Raw genomic sequence first — 18,144 nt, 5'->3', positions numbered from 1 at the left:
GCAGCAGCAGCAGCGAGCTAGCAAGCTAACGTTCAACACCGCACCACCGACCATATTAGGGCTGCACGATATAGAGGGCTGCATCGGGACAACGCAAATTTTGCGGGAGTGGGTGGTTTGGACTTTGCTGCGGGCGGGAACAGACGGCTAAAAAAAACGCTGCGGGATCTTGGTGCACATGCATGAGCGTTTCCACTCCATATTTATTCATAATGGACAAATATGCCCTGAACCAGCTTTCATACCAATTTACCGCTTGCTCCACCTGTCTGTCTGTCTGTAAGCTCCATCTGTCATGAGACAAACATGAAAGAAGATGTGCAGTTTAGTGTGTTTCACCAGCGACAGGCTGTCATTACGCGCGACAATTACGCATGGCTGCGCGCTCTTTATAACTCACTGTGGACTTACGTTGCATAAAGATTTGCCCCCTCGTAATTTTTAACTGCCCCCTCAGTAACTTCATCCTGGAGGCAGACCTGCCTTAACCTCAATCACTGTGTGATTATATAAAGGTAGAAAAATAAATAAAATACAGAGAAGGAGAATAGAATATGAAACAGCCTTTATTTCATTAAAAACTAAATGAAAACAACGAAATAGGAGCGCTATAAAAGACATGCAGGCCAGGGAAACGAAACAAACAACCCCATGAATCTCTTTATTAATAGCCTATAAAATGACGTGTTTTCTCCTGCGGGACAGGAGAAGACACAAAATCATGGATCTCTATTATTGTGCGGGCATAAATTCTCAGAGTTTTGTGGGAGCGGACGGGAGTGGACATATACGCATTGCGGATGCAGGCGGGAGTGTAATACACACGTTGCGGTTGTGGGCGGTAATGGTCAGAAATTCAGCGGAAGCGGGCAGGAGCGAGATGAAGAAAACAGTCCCGCGCAGGGCTCTAGCACGATATATCGTATGAACATCGCCATCGCGATGTGCGATAGTCACATCACAGGGCATGCAATGTTTTCTCTTTTTTTAGAACATGTTAACTTTTGTTTTGCTTCAGAAAAGCAGCGCTGAAGAGAGCTCTTTGCTCCGCTCAGCTCGCCTCTTTGAGCACTCAGCAGCCCCTCCCCTCTCATGCACATGCTGCAGTCACATACTGAAAATGAGCGACATGCAAGCTGATCAAGAAGGCCAGCTCTGTCCTGGGATGCTCTCTGGACTCTGTGCAGGTGGTGGAAGAAAGAAGCATGACAGCAAAGCTGTCATCTCTGAGGACTAATGACTCCCACCCCCTGCAGGAGGAGATAAAAGGTCTGGAGAGCTCCTTCAGCAATAGACTGATTCACCCAAAGTGTGTGAAGATCGCAGGTCCTTCATGCCTGCTGCTGTCAGGCTACATAATCAGCACTGTTCACAATAAACTGCATCATGGACACTTTAGGGACACCATAATAAGCATAACTGTCCCCCTTGTTGTTGTTTATTTGCACATACAATTTTCACTTTGCACTAAATATGCTCACTTTAATCCATTGCTTACTTTTGATCCACTGCTCATTATTATTATTATTATTATTATTATTATTTATTGCTGTTTCTTGTATCTGTTGTACTTTTTTTGCATGCCTAGTTTTTTAAGTTTTTAAGTTTTGAAATCTTTAATCTGACTCCCCCAACCCCCCAACCCCCGACAGCTGTAACACTGGAATTTCTCAATTGTGGGACCAATAAAGGTGTATCTTATCTTATAACAAAAGGAATGTTTATTTCAACAGGTTCAACTCTTTGGTTGCTGATTTCAAAGCTCAGTGAGACTCAGTGAGCTCTCAAAGTTCACAACTGACCTATGGCTAAGCCCCGCCCTCAAACGTGATGAGCCAATCACAGTGCGTATAGCCATTCCAATACACTCGGACATTCTCTGCCTGGACGTCCATTGAAATGCATTACAGAAAGTCAGTTTCGTTCAGTTTTATGAGCTTTTTTGGAGATTTGAAGTTTAAAAATGGCTAAATGGTGTACATGGGGTACATGCTACTCTGACACGAGGTTTCCTGAGAGGCTGGGCGACGGGGTGTTTTTTTCCCTTTTCCTGAACCACATCTCAACCGAGAAAAGTGTCTCCTTTGGATTAAGTTGTGCGGTAGACCACAACATCAACTCAACGTGAATAAGATTAACAAGGATGTCTACATCTGTTTTAAGATAAGTCAACATTGTGTTTGAGGCAACATATTGTCACTTTGCTGGAAAGAAATATAAAGTCATCTTTAACATCTCTAGCTAACGTTAGCTAAAGTTAGCCTAACGTTAGCTCCTAGCTGCGTTGCTCATCCTGTCATGTCATGACTTGTTTGTTGGGAGTTCATTAGCCTATTTTGTTCTAGTTTTTGTACTTTGGTGATCGTACATCGTTAGCTGTTGTCCAAAGGGCTCTAGTTAAATTAACGTTAAAATCTGGAACTTAGCTTCATTAATTTATCTGGAATCGCAGAGATAACAATGGGTTGGCAAACGTTATGCTGAATGATTCAATGTAAATACTGTAGCACCAAACTAACGGAGAGACACTAAGATGATAAAAAGGCCGTTAGCCTTTTCTCATATTCTGAGCCAAAAACCTTAACGTCAGTGGAACAATGCTGATCCTATACCTTGTTGTCTTGATGGTGACGGTAACAAGATGCGGTTTATCACGCTTACACTGTGACCTGTAAATTTTGGCTTGTAATTTAAGCTTTTCATCGACCTTCTCAACAATAAAATGATGAATATATCCCTCCAGTGCATAGTTTAGGCCCTTTTGGTTACTTCTCAATGACATCTGATCGTTATGTCTCCAAAAATCATCAATTCCCTCCTGCGAAATGCCATGTACTGTGACACCTGCCATAGCGCCCAGTCACTGAATGTTGATATTTTGTCTGAGTGAGTGCAAGATCTGCCCTGTCTGAGATAGGGCAAATCTTGCCGCCCAGTATGTATTACGCCGGAATTCCACTGGATGCGTGTCCGTTGCATAACGGCTGCGCTGGTTATCCGCTGCCCATCAACACCCAGCGGCTGCGTTTGCTGTGCGGAGCGGTGCAACTCTGCCGGACAGCGCGAGTCAAGAGGACCCACAAGATCTCGCGAATTCATGCATAATCGCACAATATAACTGACAGGCTGCAGTGGAGACGGTGAAGTGGAGATTATAAGCGAGGGTAGCTCAGTCCATAGAGACTCACCTCCTGGACACTGCCGAGGTGGCCTTGAGCAAGGCACCAAACCCCCCCAACCGCTCTGGGCGCCTTTCCATGGCAGCCCCCGCACTCTGACATCTCTCCACTTTGTGCATGTATAGGTCCTGTTTGTGCATGTGTGTGTCTTTTGGACCTGTGTGTTAATGACAACGGAGTGAAAAAACTGAATTTCCCCTCAGGGGGATTAATAAAGTATATAAAATTTTAAAAATTAAATTATTGGAGTTGATGACAACTACTCATTACTGTGAGTGCAATAAAATCTCAGTGAGGAAAAAGTCAGTAATTTATTAATACACCTGTTCAACATGTATAAACATGTAAACATGTAGAAAACTTAAATTTCAATCTGCTGTATCCGCAGTCTTTCATCTGCTAACGTTATGTCTACCCAAACACAGCGCGCTAGCTCAGCTAATAGTGAACTGTTACTAACTACTTTAATGGTTTTGCTTAGTTTGCCATGTATCTTGAAAATAATCAGCGGAAACTTAACCTGCAGGCAGTGACTCTCCTCAGCAGCAGAGGGAGGAGGACAGAGGACAGGAGAACGGAATGATACTGACTGATGTGACGTCTGCGTTCTTTATTCTCGCTGAGCTTCCCTCAGTATTGTGATGTCAAGAATATGATTTATTTCATCGACAATTTAGATTTATTTCCAGCGAGATACTGAGTTTATATGGTGACTTTGCGGTTTCAATATAACTGTTGCTGCACTAGAAACAACATTTAGTTTTAAAATATTCAACTCTAATCCTGTTCTACATACTTTTTTCCCCTTGGACAATTTACAGTATTAGTTCTCTAAGATTCTCTTTCACATTCAAGCAAAATTGGTATTGTAACCAAAATATCACTAATCAAATGGATGTTGCATTGAATCAAATTAAATAGAATCTGGACCATGTGACTCGAAATCAAATCGATTCAGGAAATCAGTGGTGATAACAAGCCCTAATTACAGACATTCCTGTAATCATACCTTGCAGTGTGTGCTTTGACAGCAGATGCTGAATTGACTCAGGTTCATGATAACCCAGTGATGCTTTACTGTTCAGTGGATGCACTGCAGCTGTTATTTCCTGTATCTTCACCATGTACTTTGTGCAAGTTGAGATCTTGTTTTATTAATTGTTCCAGTGAGTCAAGGGAAAACATAAAAACGAATGAGCATATTTTAAAAAAAATTATACAGTAGCTAATTTAAAAAATTAGGATCCTTCCGAGTTTCACGAAGGACAAAGTCCTTCTTTCAGAGGAATTCCAAGCATGTGTGGATCCTCCGTGGGTATAAAATCCCCACAATGCTTGGCACACGATTTGCTGGAAGTGAGGGCGGGGCCTCTTCAATGAAACCTGCGCCAGTGGAACTCGGCAGAATTTAGATAAATATGTCATTTATTTGGATTAATGTCTCCAAGAGTTTTTAATCATACAAGTGTGAAAAAAATATTGACAGAAACCTCATAATTTACACTTAACAACATTAGCATCCACTGCCAAATAATGAGTTTTTTCTTAAATAACGTGATTTAGATAAAACATAAAAGTTTTTAAATTAATCATTCACAGCAGATATGGAGCGTTAAGTGCCCTCCTCCCCTCCTCCCCCACTGTTCACATGAGAACAACATGATAATTGCTTTGATTCTCTCTGTTTCAATAGATGTATTTTTTGGGGGAATTGTGGCGAGAACGGCCAGAGTGGAAACATCAGAATATCCTACAGGTCAAAGCATTACTCAGTTGTTTTGAGGTGAACATATTTCAGTGGATTACCTGGCAGTATAATGTAAATCGGCGCAGTCAACTGTTTCAGAGAAGCGCAGCTCATCAGATCAGATCCACTATACATATTATTGTAGCTGAGTGTGTGGTGACACACACATAAAATATGGATTAAAATATGGATCACTTTGAAATGACAGAGTGATTCTGTGTGTGAGTCTGTGTATAAACTGATAATGATAATTTAGAACTTTTTTTCAGCTGCTGTCTTTACTTCATTACTCCACTTATCTTAAATGTGATCCAGAAATATATTCTCTCTAAAAGTCTTGTGAATCTGACAATACTGATACATTTGTTTAAAATTGTACAACAACATTAGAGAGTGCCACAATTATCACAGTACCCTGAAACCCCCTCAGTCTGCTGAGGGTTAATGATGTACACCTGGGGACATTCAGTAGTCTGTTCCAATGTGTGTTCACTGAATACTAGGAAGGACTCTTGCTTTGCCTCTGCAGGATCTTTCCTTCTCGTCCTCCCAAGGAAGAATCCTTGACTTTGAGAAACACCCCAAGTGAGTGTTTGTGCAAAATTTTAAGAAATTACATTTGTGCCAAATTTGAAGAAATTCCCTTGAGGCGTTCTTGAGATATTGCATTCATAAGCATGTGACAGATGGACATACAGACAACCTGTAAACATAATGCCTCTGGCCACTGGTATCACCGGTACGGAGGCATAAAAATCACTGCCAGGCAAAATTACGGCATACTGACATAGGGATGTGGCATTTTGCTCTGGTTACCAACAGTGGCAACTGGATTTTACAATGTTTTACAATTTTACGATTTTAGAATTTTACAATTGTTGCTAGCTGTCTATGTAACCACTTCTACGGCGTGCATGTACAGTATGCTGCTGTGTGTGTGACTCACCTGGGGAAGGCATCAAAACAGTAGGTCTTCCGTGTATCCGGGAAGGCCACCCGTAGCCCTGACATGAGTGGTGAGTGTAGGATGACAGCAGCACATTCATAGCGAGCAGCCAGGTCAATGGTAGGCACAGTGCCGATACTCTGACCATACAGGATGATGTTCTCAGGGGTTACACCATACCTATACAACAACAGACAGACAAGCCAAATTCATTTATTGAATGATTTCACATAGAGGAAACAAGACAACACCATACTGTAAAAGTAATTAAAAACAAGAGGCATTAAAGTGGAGATGAAACACTGAACAATATAACTGCGAACTGTTAGATTTTTACCTCATGCAAGATATGGCACTGCAGTCTAACTTGATATTCCTCCACATTTACTAGAAAAAACTATATAGTATTGGGGCGTCCAGTAGCTTAGTGGGAAGAGCAGGCGTCTCATGTATGAAGGCAGTGCTCTTGCTAGTGGAGCCGGATTCACTTCAGAAGTGGAGGGGGCAAAAAATGTGTGTGCGAGATCGGAGAGCGGAGCTGATGGTTCCTGCAAAGGAGGCCGGTAGTGGGCCCTTACGTAGCCTAGAGCTCTGATCGGACCCAATTTATTTTTGTGAACCTGCACAATTTCTGTCCAAGCTCGGCACACACCACAGCAGAAGTTTTGGGCCAGAGCCCGACTATGTATATAATATTTTATAAATTGTAATATAGCCTATATACAGTACAGGCCAAAAGTTTGGACACACCTTCTCATTCAATGCGTTTTCTTTATTTTCATGACTATTTACATTGTAGATTCTCACTGAAGGCATCAAAACTAGGAATGAACACATGTGGAGTTATGTACTTAACAAAAAAAGGTGAAATAACTGAAAACATGTTTTATATTCTAGTTTCTTCAAAATAGCCACCCTTTGCTCTGATTACTGCTTTGCACACTCTTGGCATTCTCTCCATGAGCTTCAAGAGGTGGTCACCTGAAATGGTTTCCACTTCACAGGTGTGCCTTATCAGGGTTAATGAGTGGAATTTCTTGCTTTATCAATCGGGTTGGGACCATCAGTTGTGTTGTGCAGAAGTCAGGTTAATACACAGCCGACAGCCCTATTGGACAACTGTTAAAATTCATATTATGGCAAGAACCAATCAGCTAACTAAAGAAAAACCAGTGGCCATCATTACTTTAAGAAATGAAGGTCAGTCAGTCCGGAAAATTGCAAAAACTTTAAATGTGTCCCCAAGTGGAGTCGCAAAAACCATCAAGCGCTACAACGAAACTGGCACACATGAGGACCGACCCAGGAAAGGAAGACCAAGAGTCACCTCTGCTTCTGAGGATAAGTTCATCCGAGTCACCAGCCTCAGAAATCGCAAGTTAACAGCAGCTCAGATCAGAGACCAGATGAATGCCACACAGAGTTCTAGCAGCAGACCCATCTCTAGAACAACTGTTAAGAGGAGACTGCGCGAATCAGGCCTTCATGGTCAAATAGCTGCTAGGAAACCACTGCTAAGGAGAGGCAACAAGCAGAAGAGATTTGTTTGGGCCAAGAAACACAAGGAATGGACATTAGACCAGTGAAAATCTGTGCTTTGGTCTGATGAGTCCAAATTTGAGATCTTTGGTTCCAACCACCGTGTCTTTGTGAGACGCAGAAAAGGTGAACGGATGGATTCCACATGCTTGGTTCCCACTGTGAAGCATGGAGGAGGAGGTGTGATGGTGTGGGGGTGTTTTGCTGGTGACACTGTTGGGGATTTATTCAAAATTGAAGGCACACTGAACCAGCATGGCTGCCACAGCATCCTGCAGCGACATGCCATCCCATCCGGTTTGCGTTTAGTTGGACGATCATTTATTTTTCAACAGGACAATGACCCCAAACACACCATGCTGTGTAAGGGCTATTTGACCAAGAAGGAGAGTGATGGAGTGCTGCGGCAGATGACCTGGCCTCCACAGTCACCGGACCTGAACCCAATCCAGATGGTTTGGGGTAAGCTGGACCGCAGAGTGAAGGCAAAGGGGCCAACAAGTGCTAAACACCTCTGGGAACTCCTTCAAGACTGTTGGAAAACCATTTCAGGTGACTACCTCTTGAAGCTCATGGAGAGAATGCCAAGAGTGTGCAAAGCAGTAATCAGAGCAAAGGGTGGCTATTTTGAAGAAACTAGAATATAAAACATGTTTTCAGTTATTTCACCTTTTTTTGTTAAGTACATAACTCCACATGTGTTCATTCATAGTTTTGATGCCTTCAGTGAGAATCTACAATGTAAATAGTCATGAAAATAAAGAAAACGCATTGAATGAGAAGGTGTGTCCAAACTTTTGGCCTGTACTGTATATATATATATATATTTAATATCAAAAGACTGATTACAAGCTAAGGGCTGCTACATTTCCTCACACCACCTCTGGTTGGTTATTTGGTTATTTTAGTAGTCTTTAGCAGGCGATGTGGCACATAGATGATTCTCTCTCTCTCTCTCTCTCTCACATTCTCTCTCGCTCTCATTTTCCATCACTCTCTTGTGCGCTCTATCCCTCTCCCACTGTTCCATCACTTTCCCTTTCTCCCAGTCACAGTTATCTCTGTTAACCTAATCAACCTCGGGTAAATAATGAGAAATTACAGCCTGGCGGGTCGGGTCCAATCTAACTTGGGCAGAGAATCAGAGCTCTAATATAGCCTATAGCCCGTATGGAGATGCAAGACAGATTCAGGGAGAAAACTACAGAGATGCAAGGGCAACAGAGAGAGATATTTGGATTACAATACAGTGGGCTATTTCAGTACCGTTATAAACAGTGACCTGCTAATATTTAGGTAGCACAACTGTTGGAAGGATGTTTCAGGGCCATGGTCAGCATTTTAGAATTTACTAATAATTTGCTCAAAACCTCAGTGAGAGGATAAAAAAGTAAAGCAGACTGTGTGAGTAATGTGTGGTCTCGCACTGTTAATACAATAACCAAGCCGACACGGCAGTCTACAACACAAGCAGCAGCAAACTACACTACTTTTAAAAAAGGCCAGGGAGCCAGGATCTATAACAAGTATTTATCATCACAAATAATGAATATGGAACAACTTACCAACAATTAGTGGTGTAACGATCCATCAATGTGGATCAATATATCAATTAAATGATCAACAATCCAATATTATCAATGCAAAGTGAAAACATTGATCCATATTGTCATCTTTAGGATATGCTTTTATTTTGAAAGTCTGTGTCACCGTCAAACAGCGGCAGGCAGACGGCAAGCAGCCGAGAGACAGACGACGAGGATAACATTATTTACTCTAAAATCAGTAAATCAGTAGCATGATAATATTTGGGATTTTGGAGAAAATACAGGTCAACAGACAGAGCACATGGGGTACACAAACAATGTCAGTTTTCCCTCTACCATTATATTAGGGGGGCGGAGTAAATGACCGTCAAAAGGCTGCTGTTACACACAGTCAAACACACCGCTCGCACAGCAGTAAATGTCACGTAAATAACAAATACAAATTCCAGCACTTGAACAGGCCATAGCACACCACAGCAGCATGTCAAGTGAGCCGAACCCAAGCAAACAAACAAACAAACAAACAAACCAAAAAAAAATAAAAAATCATTTGTTATCGGTACACAGCTTTAAAGGGATAATTCGACATTTTGGCAAATTCGCCTATTGCCGTAATCCCTATAGTCATATGGGTAGGTACATTACCTTTCTGTTCGTTTTGTGATGCTGACAGATGGTATGGCAGTATTTTTCAAGAAAAGCGTTTGAACCATTCCTGAGCTTCTGTGCTACATCCTTTCACTGTAGTCCTCCAGTAAAAAATGGATGGAGCAAACAAACATTTTCCGGACCATTTCCACAGGCGTGTTGGGGTCGATGTCCAGCACAAATAGCCATTGTTTCATCCTGTCTGTATTTTTGGTTGGTACTACGTGAAACGTCACTCTGCTCCATGTCTTCGGCTTGTTGTAAACCATGGTTTACAACAACACTCTAAACTTTTCTCAAACTTTCTGGTGCGTCCAGCTGACGATACTGCAAATGCAAGGCTACAAGCAATAACTACGGCACTGTCTCAGCTGCGCACTGCATCACTCCGCCCAGTGGTTTACTCAAGAAAGTAGTTCTTAGAGTAAAGTAGTAGTTAGAGTATTTGCTTCATGTGTCGTAATGTTACTTAATTATACATTATTATTTCATAGCGTGGGTAATGCGCAGCTATGAAATAATAATGTATTACACACTTTTTTTGAGGCGTACTCTCGTCCCATCCTACCATCAACATATGTATGTAACAAACAGTCACTGGCCACTTTGTTAGGTACACCTGTGTAATCTAATGCAATCCAGTAGAACGGCTATACCATGATTTTCCCCCCAAAGCTTATAAATTTTCGGTTATTGTTGACATTGTCTAGAAAGTTATGATTCTACTTTGTTTATTATTGAGGTCATAGTGAATGGTGGTGGTGTACTGGGGTGGCCTCCTAATTTTGTCTAATTGAGGGGGACAAAATATTAGGAATACTTTTTAATATATTGCACTCCAGTACACCAGCACCACCCACCACGACTTCAATAATAAAGAAGAATAATCACCTTTCTGACAATGTCAACAAAAACTGTAAATGTAAAAGCTTTGTTTGCTTGTGGCAGAGCTGTTGTATTGGATTGTATTAGATTGCACAGGTGTACCTAATAAAGTGGCCAGTAAGCCCCACATTTACACCACCAATCCATGCCGGCTCTGGGTCTCCCCTTAGCCCCCTCTCTTCTTGCTCTCTCTTCTTCCAAAACCTGTAAATCTTCCTCTGTATATTCTGGCTTCTTCTCAACAAACCTGTTGTTTTGATGACGGGGGTAACTGCACTAAACATACGCTGTTTGAAATCACTCCGCCCAGCAAGTACTGTATGTCTGGAATGTAGTTCTGGCTGTGCATTTGGCTTCAAAACAACTCTGTCTCGTAATATTACATTATTATTTCATAGCGTGGTGAATGTGTAAGGTACAAGTTGTCCACAAGAGCGAAGTCATTTGATGGTGTATTTGATTAGTTTTGAGAGAGAGAGGGGGGCTGTACCGTTCACCTCCATTTTGTGCGCTTAGCAGCAGGCAGCTCTGCCCCACTGATCTCAGAACAACAGGCGCTGATAATTAAAGGTAATGTACCTACTCATATGACTATAAGGATTACGGCAATAGGCGAATTTGCCAAAATGTCGAACTATCCCTTTAAGTAGGGGAAAAAGTCTGCTAGCCACTAGGCTAATTTATGCAATGGAAACATGCTTGAGCAAATAATGGGTCACTGGCAAAAAACAATTGTTTTGTCCATGAACATTGACAGTTGTTATTGAGCTGAATTTGATACTTATGTTAACCAATGTAGTTGTTAGCCCATATTTTATGGCTGTTTAAAGGAGTTTGCCCTCAGGGCTTTAAGCCAGAGAGTGCTGAAGTTTTACAAAAAAGATGATGGTTTGGGTTAAAATGGAATAAATTCTTCCAGAAAGGTCTCTCTGACAGAAAGCCCTGAAGGTTAAATTATCCCTTGTGCTGTATTATGTGTGCTAGTGGAGTCAGTTTAAAGTAAACATTATTGCACTTAAGTGGTTACAATTACTTACATTATTTGTGTTGTTTTTTATCTTTTATGGCTGAAAGAAAAAAGAAGGGGGGGGGGGGGTGGCTGGGGGCAGCTTCCTCTGTAACCAACTGTATTAAATGAGCAGATGATATCGTCTCGTATCAATCTCAGGCCGCTAAATTGCATCAAATTGAAATTGTATTGGTGCAGACTTTGTAATATTGGCAAATATTGTAACATTGTCCAAAGAATCAATATAATATTGTTGATTTTGATGAAATTGGTGATTTACACTGCTACCAACAATGTTTTTATCCAGCAGCTGGTAGTTTCAGTCAAATCAAGAAAACATGACATGCAATTCAACAACTCCAACACGTTTGAAAATGCTAAACTCAAACCCATATCCAAACTATTCACAGTAATGTGACCTGATCTTACAGCACCATCCTCTTCTCCTTCTCCCTTTCCCTCTGCTCCTCACACTTAAGTGTGCCCGACTTTTATTTTTTTCACCATTTCAGCCAAAAGACAAAATACAGCTACTACAAAACAACTTCCACCTACACTTTTAAGTCCCAGGTCACCATCTATCAAATGACGTACATACACGCATGCAGAAAGAAAGAGATTGACACAGGTAATTCAGAAGAGTGCTGATCTGGATTCTATTTTATGTACTTTTATTGTAACAAGGAGCAGTGAAGGAGTGGTGGGAGCTCGTCTCCTCTCTGCAGAAGACACCAACAGAGTCGGATTATTATTATTTTTTTTGTTTTTTGCAATCAAGACACAAACTTTGTGCCAATCACTGGGAAGAGAACCAAACCAGAGCCCATCTCCTTATCTCCGCTACTTTCAGGTAGCCTTTAGCCAGAGCGATTCAATCTCTTGCCTTCTTAACCTGCCAGCTGCCACCATGGCTGGTATGTTAAATGGCCAGTGGAAGGTGATAATTTCCATTCCTCATGACAACACAGGGATGGTTTCTCTCTGTTGTCTGCTTGTTCGCCAGTAGGAGTTGATGTAGGTTTGGTAAACTTGGTGCTGTAAAAAAATAAAATAAAATAAAATTGTTTGACGACTGTTTTTTCTCTGACAATACGTTCAGCAGCCCTCTGCCACACACACACACACACACACACACTTAGAATTAGACCCTTACTTCTTAAGAGCCATAGCAAAGGGTCTGGATGAGAGGTGCTGGCTTGTATGTGTCCTATGAAGTGATGCCATCATAAGAGCTTTTCAGAAAACAGCTTGGGTGTGACTAAGCTGTTGGCCTCGACAAACTGTCTCTGATAAGCAGCAACTGAACTGGGCAGTCCTGATAGAAGATTACGACCCCACACATGGATGGACAAAGAACCCACCACCACCAGCTGACTCACAATGGATTTTGATTCAGCACACTGTTGTGACTGGAGACTCACTACAAAACTTTAAGACCTCCAAGTCTGATGATCCTACTGACACTATTACAGACAATTATTACAAAATGTTTCAATATGGGAGTATAGTTAATCTTTGACTTTACTCAACTACCCATATATATCTACGTAATTGATTTTGAGAGACACCACAACATGGCAGGAGTTCCACAAGGTATCCATTCAGTAGTTGATTCAGTCTTCTGTTCCTAGTTCATTCTCATGTAAGAATTCTGTTGCCTCAAGAAGTCACCAAGTGCCACAAAAAACATGATAGAGGGACCAAAATTGCCCCAAAGACAAAAAAAAATTATTTAACAGTTTAAATTAACATATTAAACCATACCTTAAGCAATCATTTTATTGTCATTCAATTCATTAGATTTACATTTGTCTCCAACAGGCTCTTACACAAACAGCAATGTTGATCACACTAAAGCAGGATTTACACTTCTGCGTCGAAGTGACTCCGTACCATCGACACAGAGCCCACGCTGTAACCTATGCCATAGCCTGATGTGCACCTTCCTAGAAATGTAAGTACATGTCGCAGCAACACAAACTTCCCATCTATTTTTGCAAGTTGAAAACCATTTCCCTCTGTGAAAATGAAGCTTTCATTTACCTGTATTTCACAGATCGGAAACCATAAATTATGAAGACAATAATGCCCCACAAGATAGCATTTTGAGTCCTGTGTGTGATTTATTCTGGTTTCATATGGGTATAGTAAATCTCCGCTAGTAGCTAGGCTAATTTATACAATGCAAAATGCCATAGGCTTGTGCTGATATCATTAGCATGTTGTATGTGTGGGGGAAAATGTGTCCAGCGAAAGACAAGTGCCTTTTCTGTGAATCCTGAGAGTTATAATGAAGCTGATTTTTGTACTTGAGATTGAAATTGTTGCTATTGAGCCATGTTTAATGTGTGTTTTGAATCCACTATACTTCACAGCATTTCACAGAAACCCCATCGCCAACCAGTTTTTGGAGGTTTAACTGCAGAGTGACACAGACACACCACCACACAAGTATACATGCTCACAACGACATAGGCCATGTGCGTAGGCTACGGCTTAGGCTCTGCATAGAGCTGAAGCACAAGTAGGCTATAGATCTGCTGCAACAAACCCCACGTCCAGCACATAAAATGGCAAGGAACATTGTCGCTTCTACAATTGAAAAAAGGACAATGGAGCGACTTGGTGCGAAAGAGGTAAACACCAAGACTCTTCTCTTTCCTGGGCTCACCCACCCAAACAACCTTGGACAGCTAAAAGCTTATCACACCTTCATTTAACAGGTGGAAAAGACACAGTGACATCAGCTGACAGTGTCAGCAAGTTGGCAGTAAATGTTAGCTAGCTAAAATAAATGTTACAGCTAAAAACAGTGTTAGCTTCTGGGCTAAAAAAATAAAGTCTCTCTCGCATGTAGTGTTCCAGAAGTAATTAAGGTTAGCAACATTATGTTGTGTATGACATCGTCAACCCCAGATTTAACTCAAAGTGTCCAGGATGTCTGATTTCTTTCATCAGTCCTGATGAGCAAACATGTGCACACAGCTCAGTTGGAAAAACTTTTTGACTCACCAGCCAAGGGGAGTGGTAGATTTTCAGCTAAAATATTTCAAGATACGTGGCAAACTAAGCTAAACCCTTAAAGTAGTTAGTAACAGTTCACTATTAGCTGAGCTAGCACGCTGTGTTTGGGTAAACATAACGTTAGCAGATGAGAGACTGTGGATACAGCAGATTGAAATTTAAGTTTTCTACATGTTTACATGTTTATACATGTTGAACAGGTATTAATAAAGTATTGACTTCTTCCTCACTGAGATTTTATCGCACTCACAGCAATGAGTAGTTCTCATCAACTCCAATAATCTCCACTTCACCGCCTCCACTGCAGCCTGTCAGCTCTGCTGTTTACTCACTGCTTATTGTGTGTTTGTGTGCGTGCACGTGTGTGTGTGTGTGTGTGTGTGTGTGTGTGTGTGTGTGTGTGTGTGTAGCAGTAGCCTCACTGCACAGACAGAAGGAGAGGCTCTGCCATGATAATGAGCCACACAAAAACGTTAAGAAGTAAACAGGCGCAGCACAGGGTGGCTCAGGGTGGCGAACCCCGCGCAGAGCTAGTTTCGAGCAGCGCAACCCGAGGCGCGCTCAGTTTGGTAGTTTGGCAGACCGAGGTGCGCTGAGATGGGTGTGGCGGCGCAGCAGGGGGAGGTGTCGACAGATCCAGCTTGGTGCAGTGACAGTTTCGTGCCAAAAGGCTTCACCCAAGGTGTGCTAAAAGCTCGCCAGCTGAAACCAGGTCTACTGTCAGCACAGGCGGAGCGCAGCCGGTGTAAGCCGAAGTTTGGCTGACCGGCGGACAGTGCGCACACGTCACCAAAACTTCACAGGCAGGGTTCCAGAATATCAGGCACATTAACGATGCAATAAATACCCAAAAAAACACTATTCAATGCAACTATCTGCAATCAGCACATAAATGTATCTCTATATCGACTGTCCCCTTACATCTGATGTCAGATCAAAGGGGATTGGCACCGTTTGGCACGCGTAATGGAAACCCAACCTGATTTTATTAAAAACAGCTGCAAACTAATGAGTTCACACCCCTCTCAGCTAATCACAAACAGCCACAGCATCAGATAGGGAGTATATATTCAGCATCTGTCATCTTAGAAAAGTCAAAAGAAAAGAAACAGAGTGAGACTGCGAGAGAGAAAGAGAGAGAGCGTGCAGCGTGAGAGAAACGCAACATTGATTTACAGTTGTGGTGACTTCCTCCCAGGCTACCTTTGCATCATCAGCCCGTGGAGGTCTGCTCACAGTTCCATATATTCGGACACTGCGAGCTTGGATCTCCCAGACCAATCAGTTTCCTCCTGGGTGAAGTTTGGCTGTCTGACGCTGCTGCTCTCTTCCGCCATGGCGAATTGAGTAAACTCTCATTACGCCTTCGTGCGGCGCATTTAAGGGCAAGGAGAGGGGCTCATTTGATTGGTGTGATGTGTGTAAAACCCACTCCATGCCTTCTCTCCTCCCTCTTTCCGACTTGCGCTGGTAGGAGGGACGGAGGTGGGATAGAGGAGTAGCTGCGCCAGGGCGCACGATGTGCCAAACTTACAAAATCCGCCTGGCCACACCCAGTTGACGAAGCGCAGGTGCGCTGCACCTCCACCATGCCCGGTCTGCGAAACTAGAGCCCCTTATGTTAACGGTAAATCCTGTTACTGTGTGTCTGGGTCTGATTCATTACCACACTGGTATAAACATGGTTCGCCGAGTAGGTGGAGTCCGCACACCATTTGACAGACATCGTAGCCAGCAGATACACCGAATCAACTGCTAAATTTGAGCGGCCTTTATATCACCACGACCACATAGCTCATACAAGTCAAGGGAGATGGATAGCGGGAACTGATGAATGTCATTCAGGCTTACATAAAATCATATTGTAAACATAACCATCCATATTGGCAATTATTTGTGAACTAAGAAAACTATCATGGCTTTTGCCCTGTAGGGCGACACTCTTTTTCATTCTGTCAGCTGACAGTTACATGGTTGCTACCCCTGGCTGACATATTAAACTTAATTTAAACAGCTTTCCTGATGCTCACTGTTACATATTACGTGGTGCACCAGTATATTGAAATGGAGTGGACCCAGTGAATCTGTCCCAGGTGCAGCTCTAGTCTCATGATAAACAGAGAGAGAGGGGCAAGAGCAGATGATATGCTGCATGCATCTTTACAATAAAATGAGACTTTACCCGTTTTAACTAGCCATATTTGCGGTAAAGTTGCGGTGACTGGACAATGGGTCAAGGTCATGCAGAATTCAAGAGGAATTTGAGTTAGTTACTGCATTCTCAACATAGCAATATCGTGGAGGGCCTGAACAGTGCTTACATATGGATAATGCTGCAAAGACTCTGCATATTCTAAAACATGGGTGCTTCACACACATCCTCAACCCAGCGGTACAGGAGATCTATACAATTAGCACAGCTTGAAGGTGGACACCCAAGATTAGTGTCACCAATTCAGTATCTGACCAAATGCCTCCCCTTCTGTTCCTGAGACATGACATGAATAATGGCCAGCTAAGTGTTTTTGGAGAACATATTATCAGTGTAACTGACCTTTGACCTTTTAGATATAAAATGTCATCACTTCATTATTTTATTTTATTAGACATTTGTGTGAAATTTTGTCATAATCAGCATATGAATTCTTGAATTATGGCCAAAATCATGTTTTGTGAGGTCACAGTGACCTTTGACCAGCAAAATCATATCAGTTTATCAGTGAGTTAAAGTCGACATTTGTGCCAAATTTAAAGGAATTCTGCTTAATATGTTCCTGAGATATCATCTTCACAAGAATAAGAAGTACATATGGAAGGAGAGCACAATTTTTTTTTAATCCAGCCACGGCTGTCGACCACACAGAGGTATAAAATTAAGGCTATTGTCTCAGTGCTGTGCCATGGCACTGACACCATCACCATCACCCAACCAGGGATGAGAGCAGAAGGGCAGGGAACTGTCAGATCTGTGCAGGAGAGCACTGAGACAAAAATGCCCACACATCACTGACAGTATGATAACAATATCCAATACACAAGTTTCACTCATAGTGGTTTCTGTGATACAAGGAATACTTTCAAAGTGAATAAAGTCACATAAGTCAAATGTCATTTTGACACGTTAAATGTTTATTTTAGATATCTGTAAAACAATTTACATGTTAAATGTGGAAAATAGGCCTACATTTTGACAGTAATTCCTTTTTACTGGTAAGAATAACTATTACAGAAATCTGCAATTGACTTTCTACATGTTGAAAAGGATTGTGACTCATGGCTATGTAATTTCCCATTTCAGATATCAACAACTGCATTTCATGTTAAATTAGCAGATTCTTTTGGATATGTACATACGTCATTGAAAATATTAACAGTGACACTTCTGACCAGTGGAATTCCCTTTTTCCAGAATTTCCACGATTCTCAATACTTATTCAATACCACGATAAAAATCAATCACTCTAAGGCCTGCTTTACAATGCAAGCGATCCACAAGCATTGTGGCATCACAGGTGTATTCACACCAAAACCGAACAGACTCGTCGCGCAGCGGCTGCTGCTGTCCCGTCAAAATACAATATCTAGAATTTCATATCTGCAATCTAGTGCCAGGTTCACAC

General features: G+C 41.9%; 1 protein-coding gene across 1 annotated transcript in view; it reads right to left on the bottom strand.

Annotated features, from left to right (window-relative positions):
* Positions 1 to 18,144, bottom strand: part of abhd17c (abhydrolase domain containing 17C, depalmitoylase) — a 56,525-nt gene that overhangs the window by 30,443 nt on the left and 7,938 nt on the right. The window contains exon 2 of the mRNA XM_049603381.1: positions 5,873 to 6,052. Coding sequence (XP_049459338.1) covers positions 5,873 to 6,052 — 180 coding nt within the window. The remainder of the gene's footprint in view (positions 1 to 5,872; positions 6,053 to 18,144) is intronic.

Source organism: Epinephelus fuscoguttatus, linkage group LG2, assembly GCF_011397635.1.
Source record: "Epinephelus fuscoguttatus linkage group LG2, E.fuscoguttatus.final_Chr_v1".
Taxonomy (NCBI): domain Eukaryota; kingdom Metazoa; phylum Chordata; class Actinopteri; order Perciformes; family Serranidae; genus Epinephelus; species Epinephelus fuscoguttatus.
Note: the sequence above shows the minus strand (reverse complement) of the source record. Positions and strands in the feature narration are given on the sequence as shown.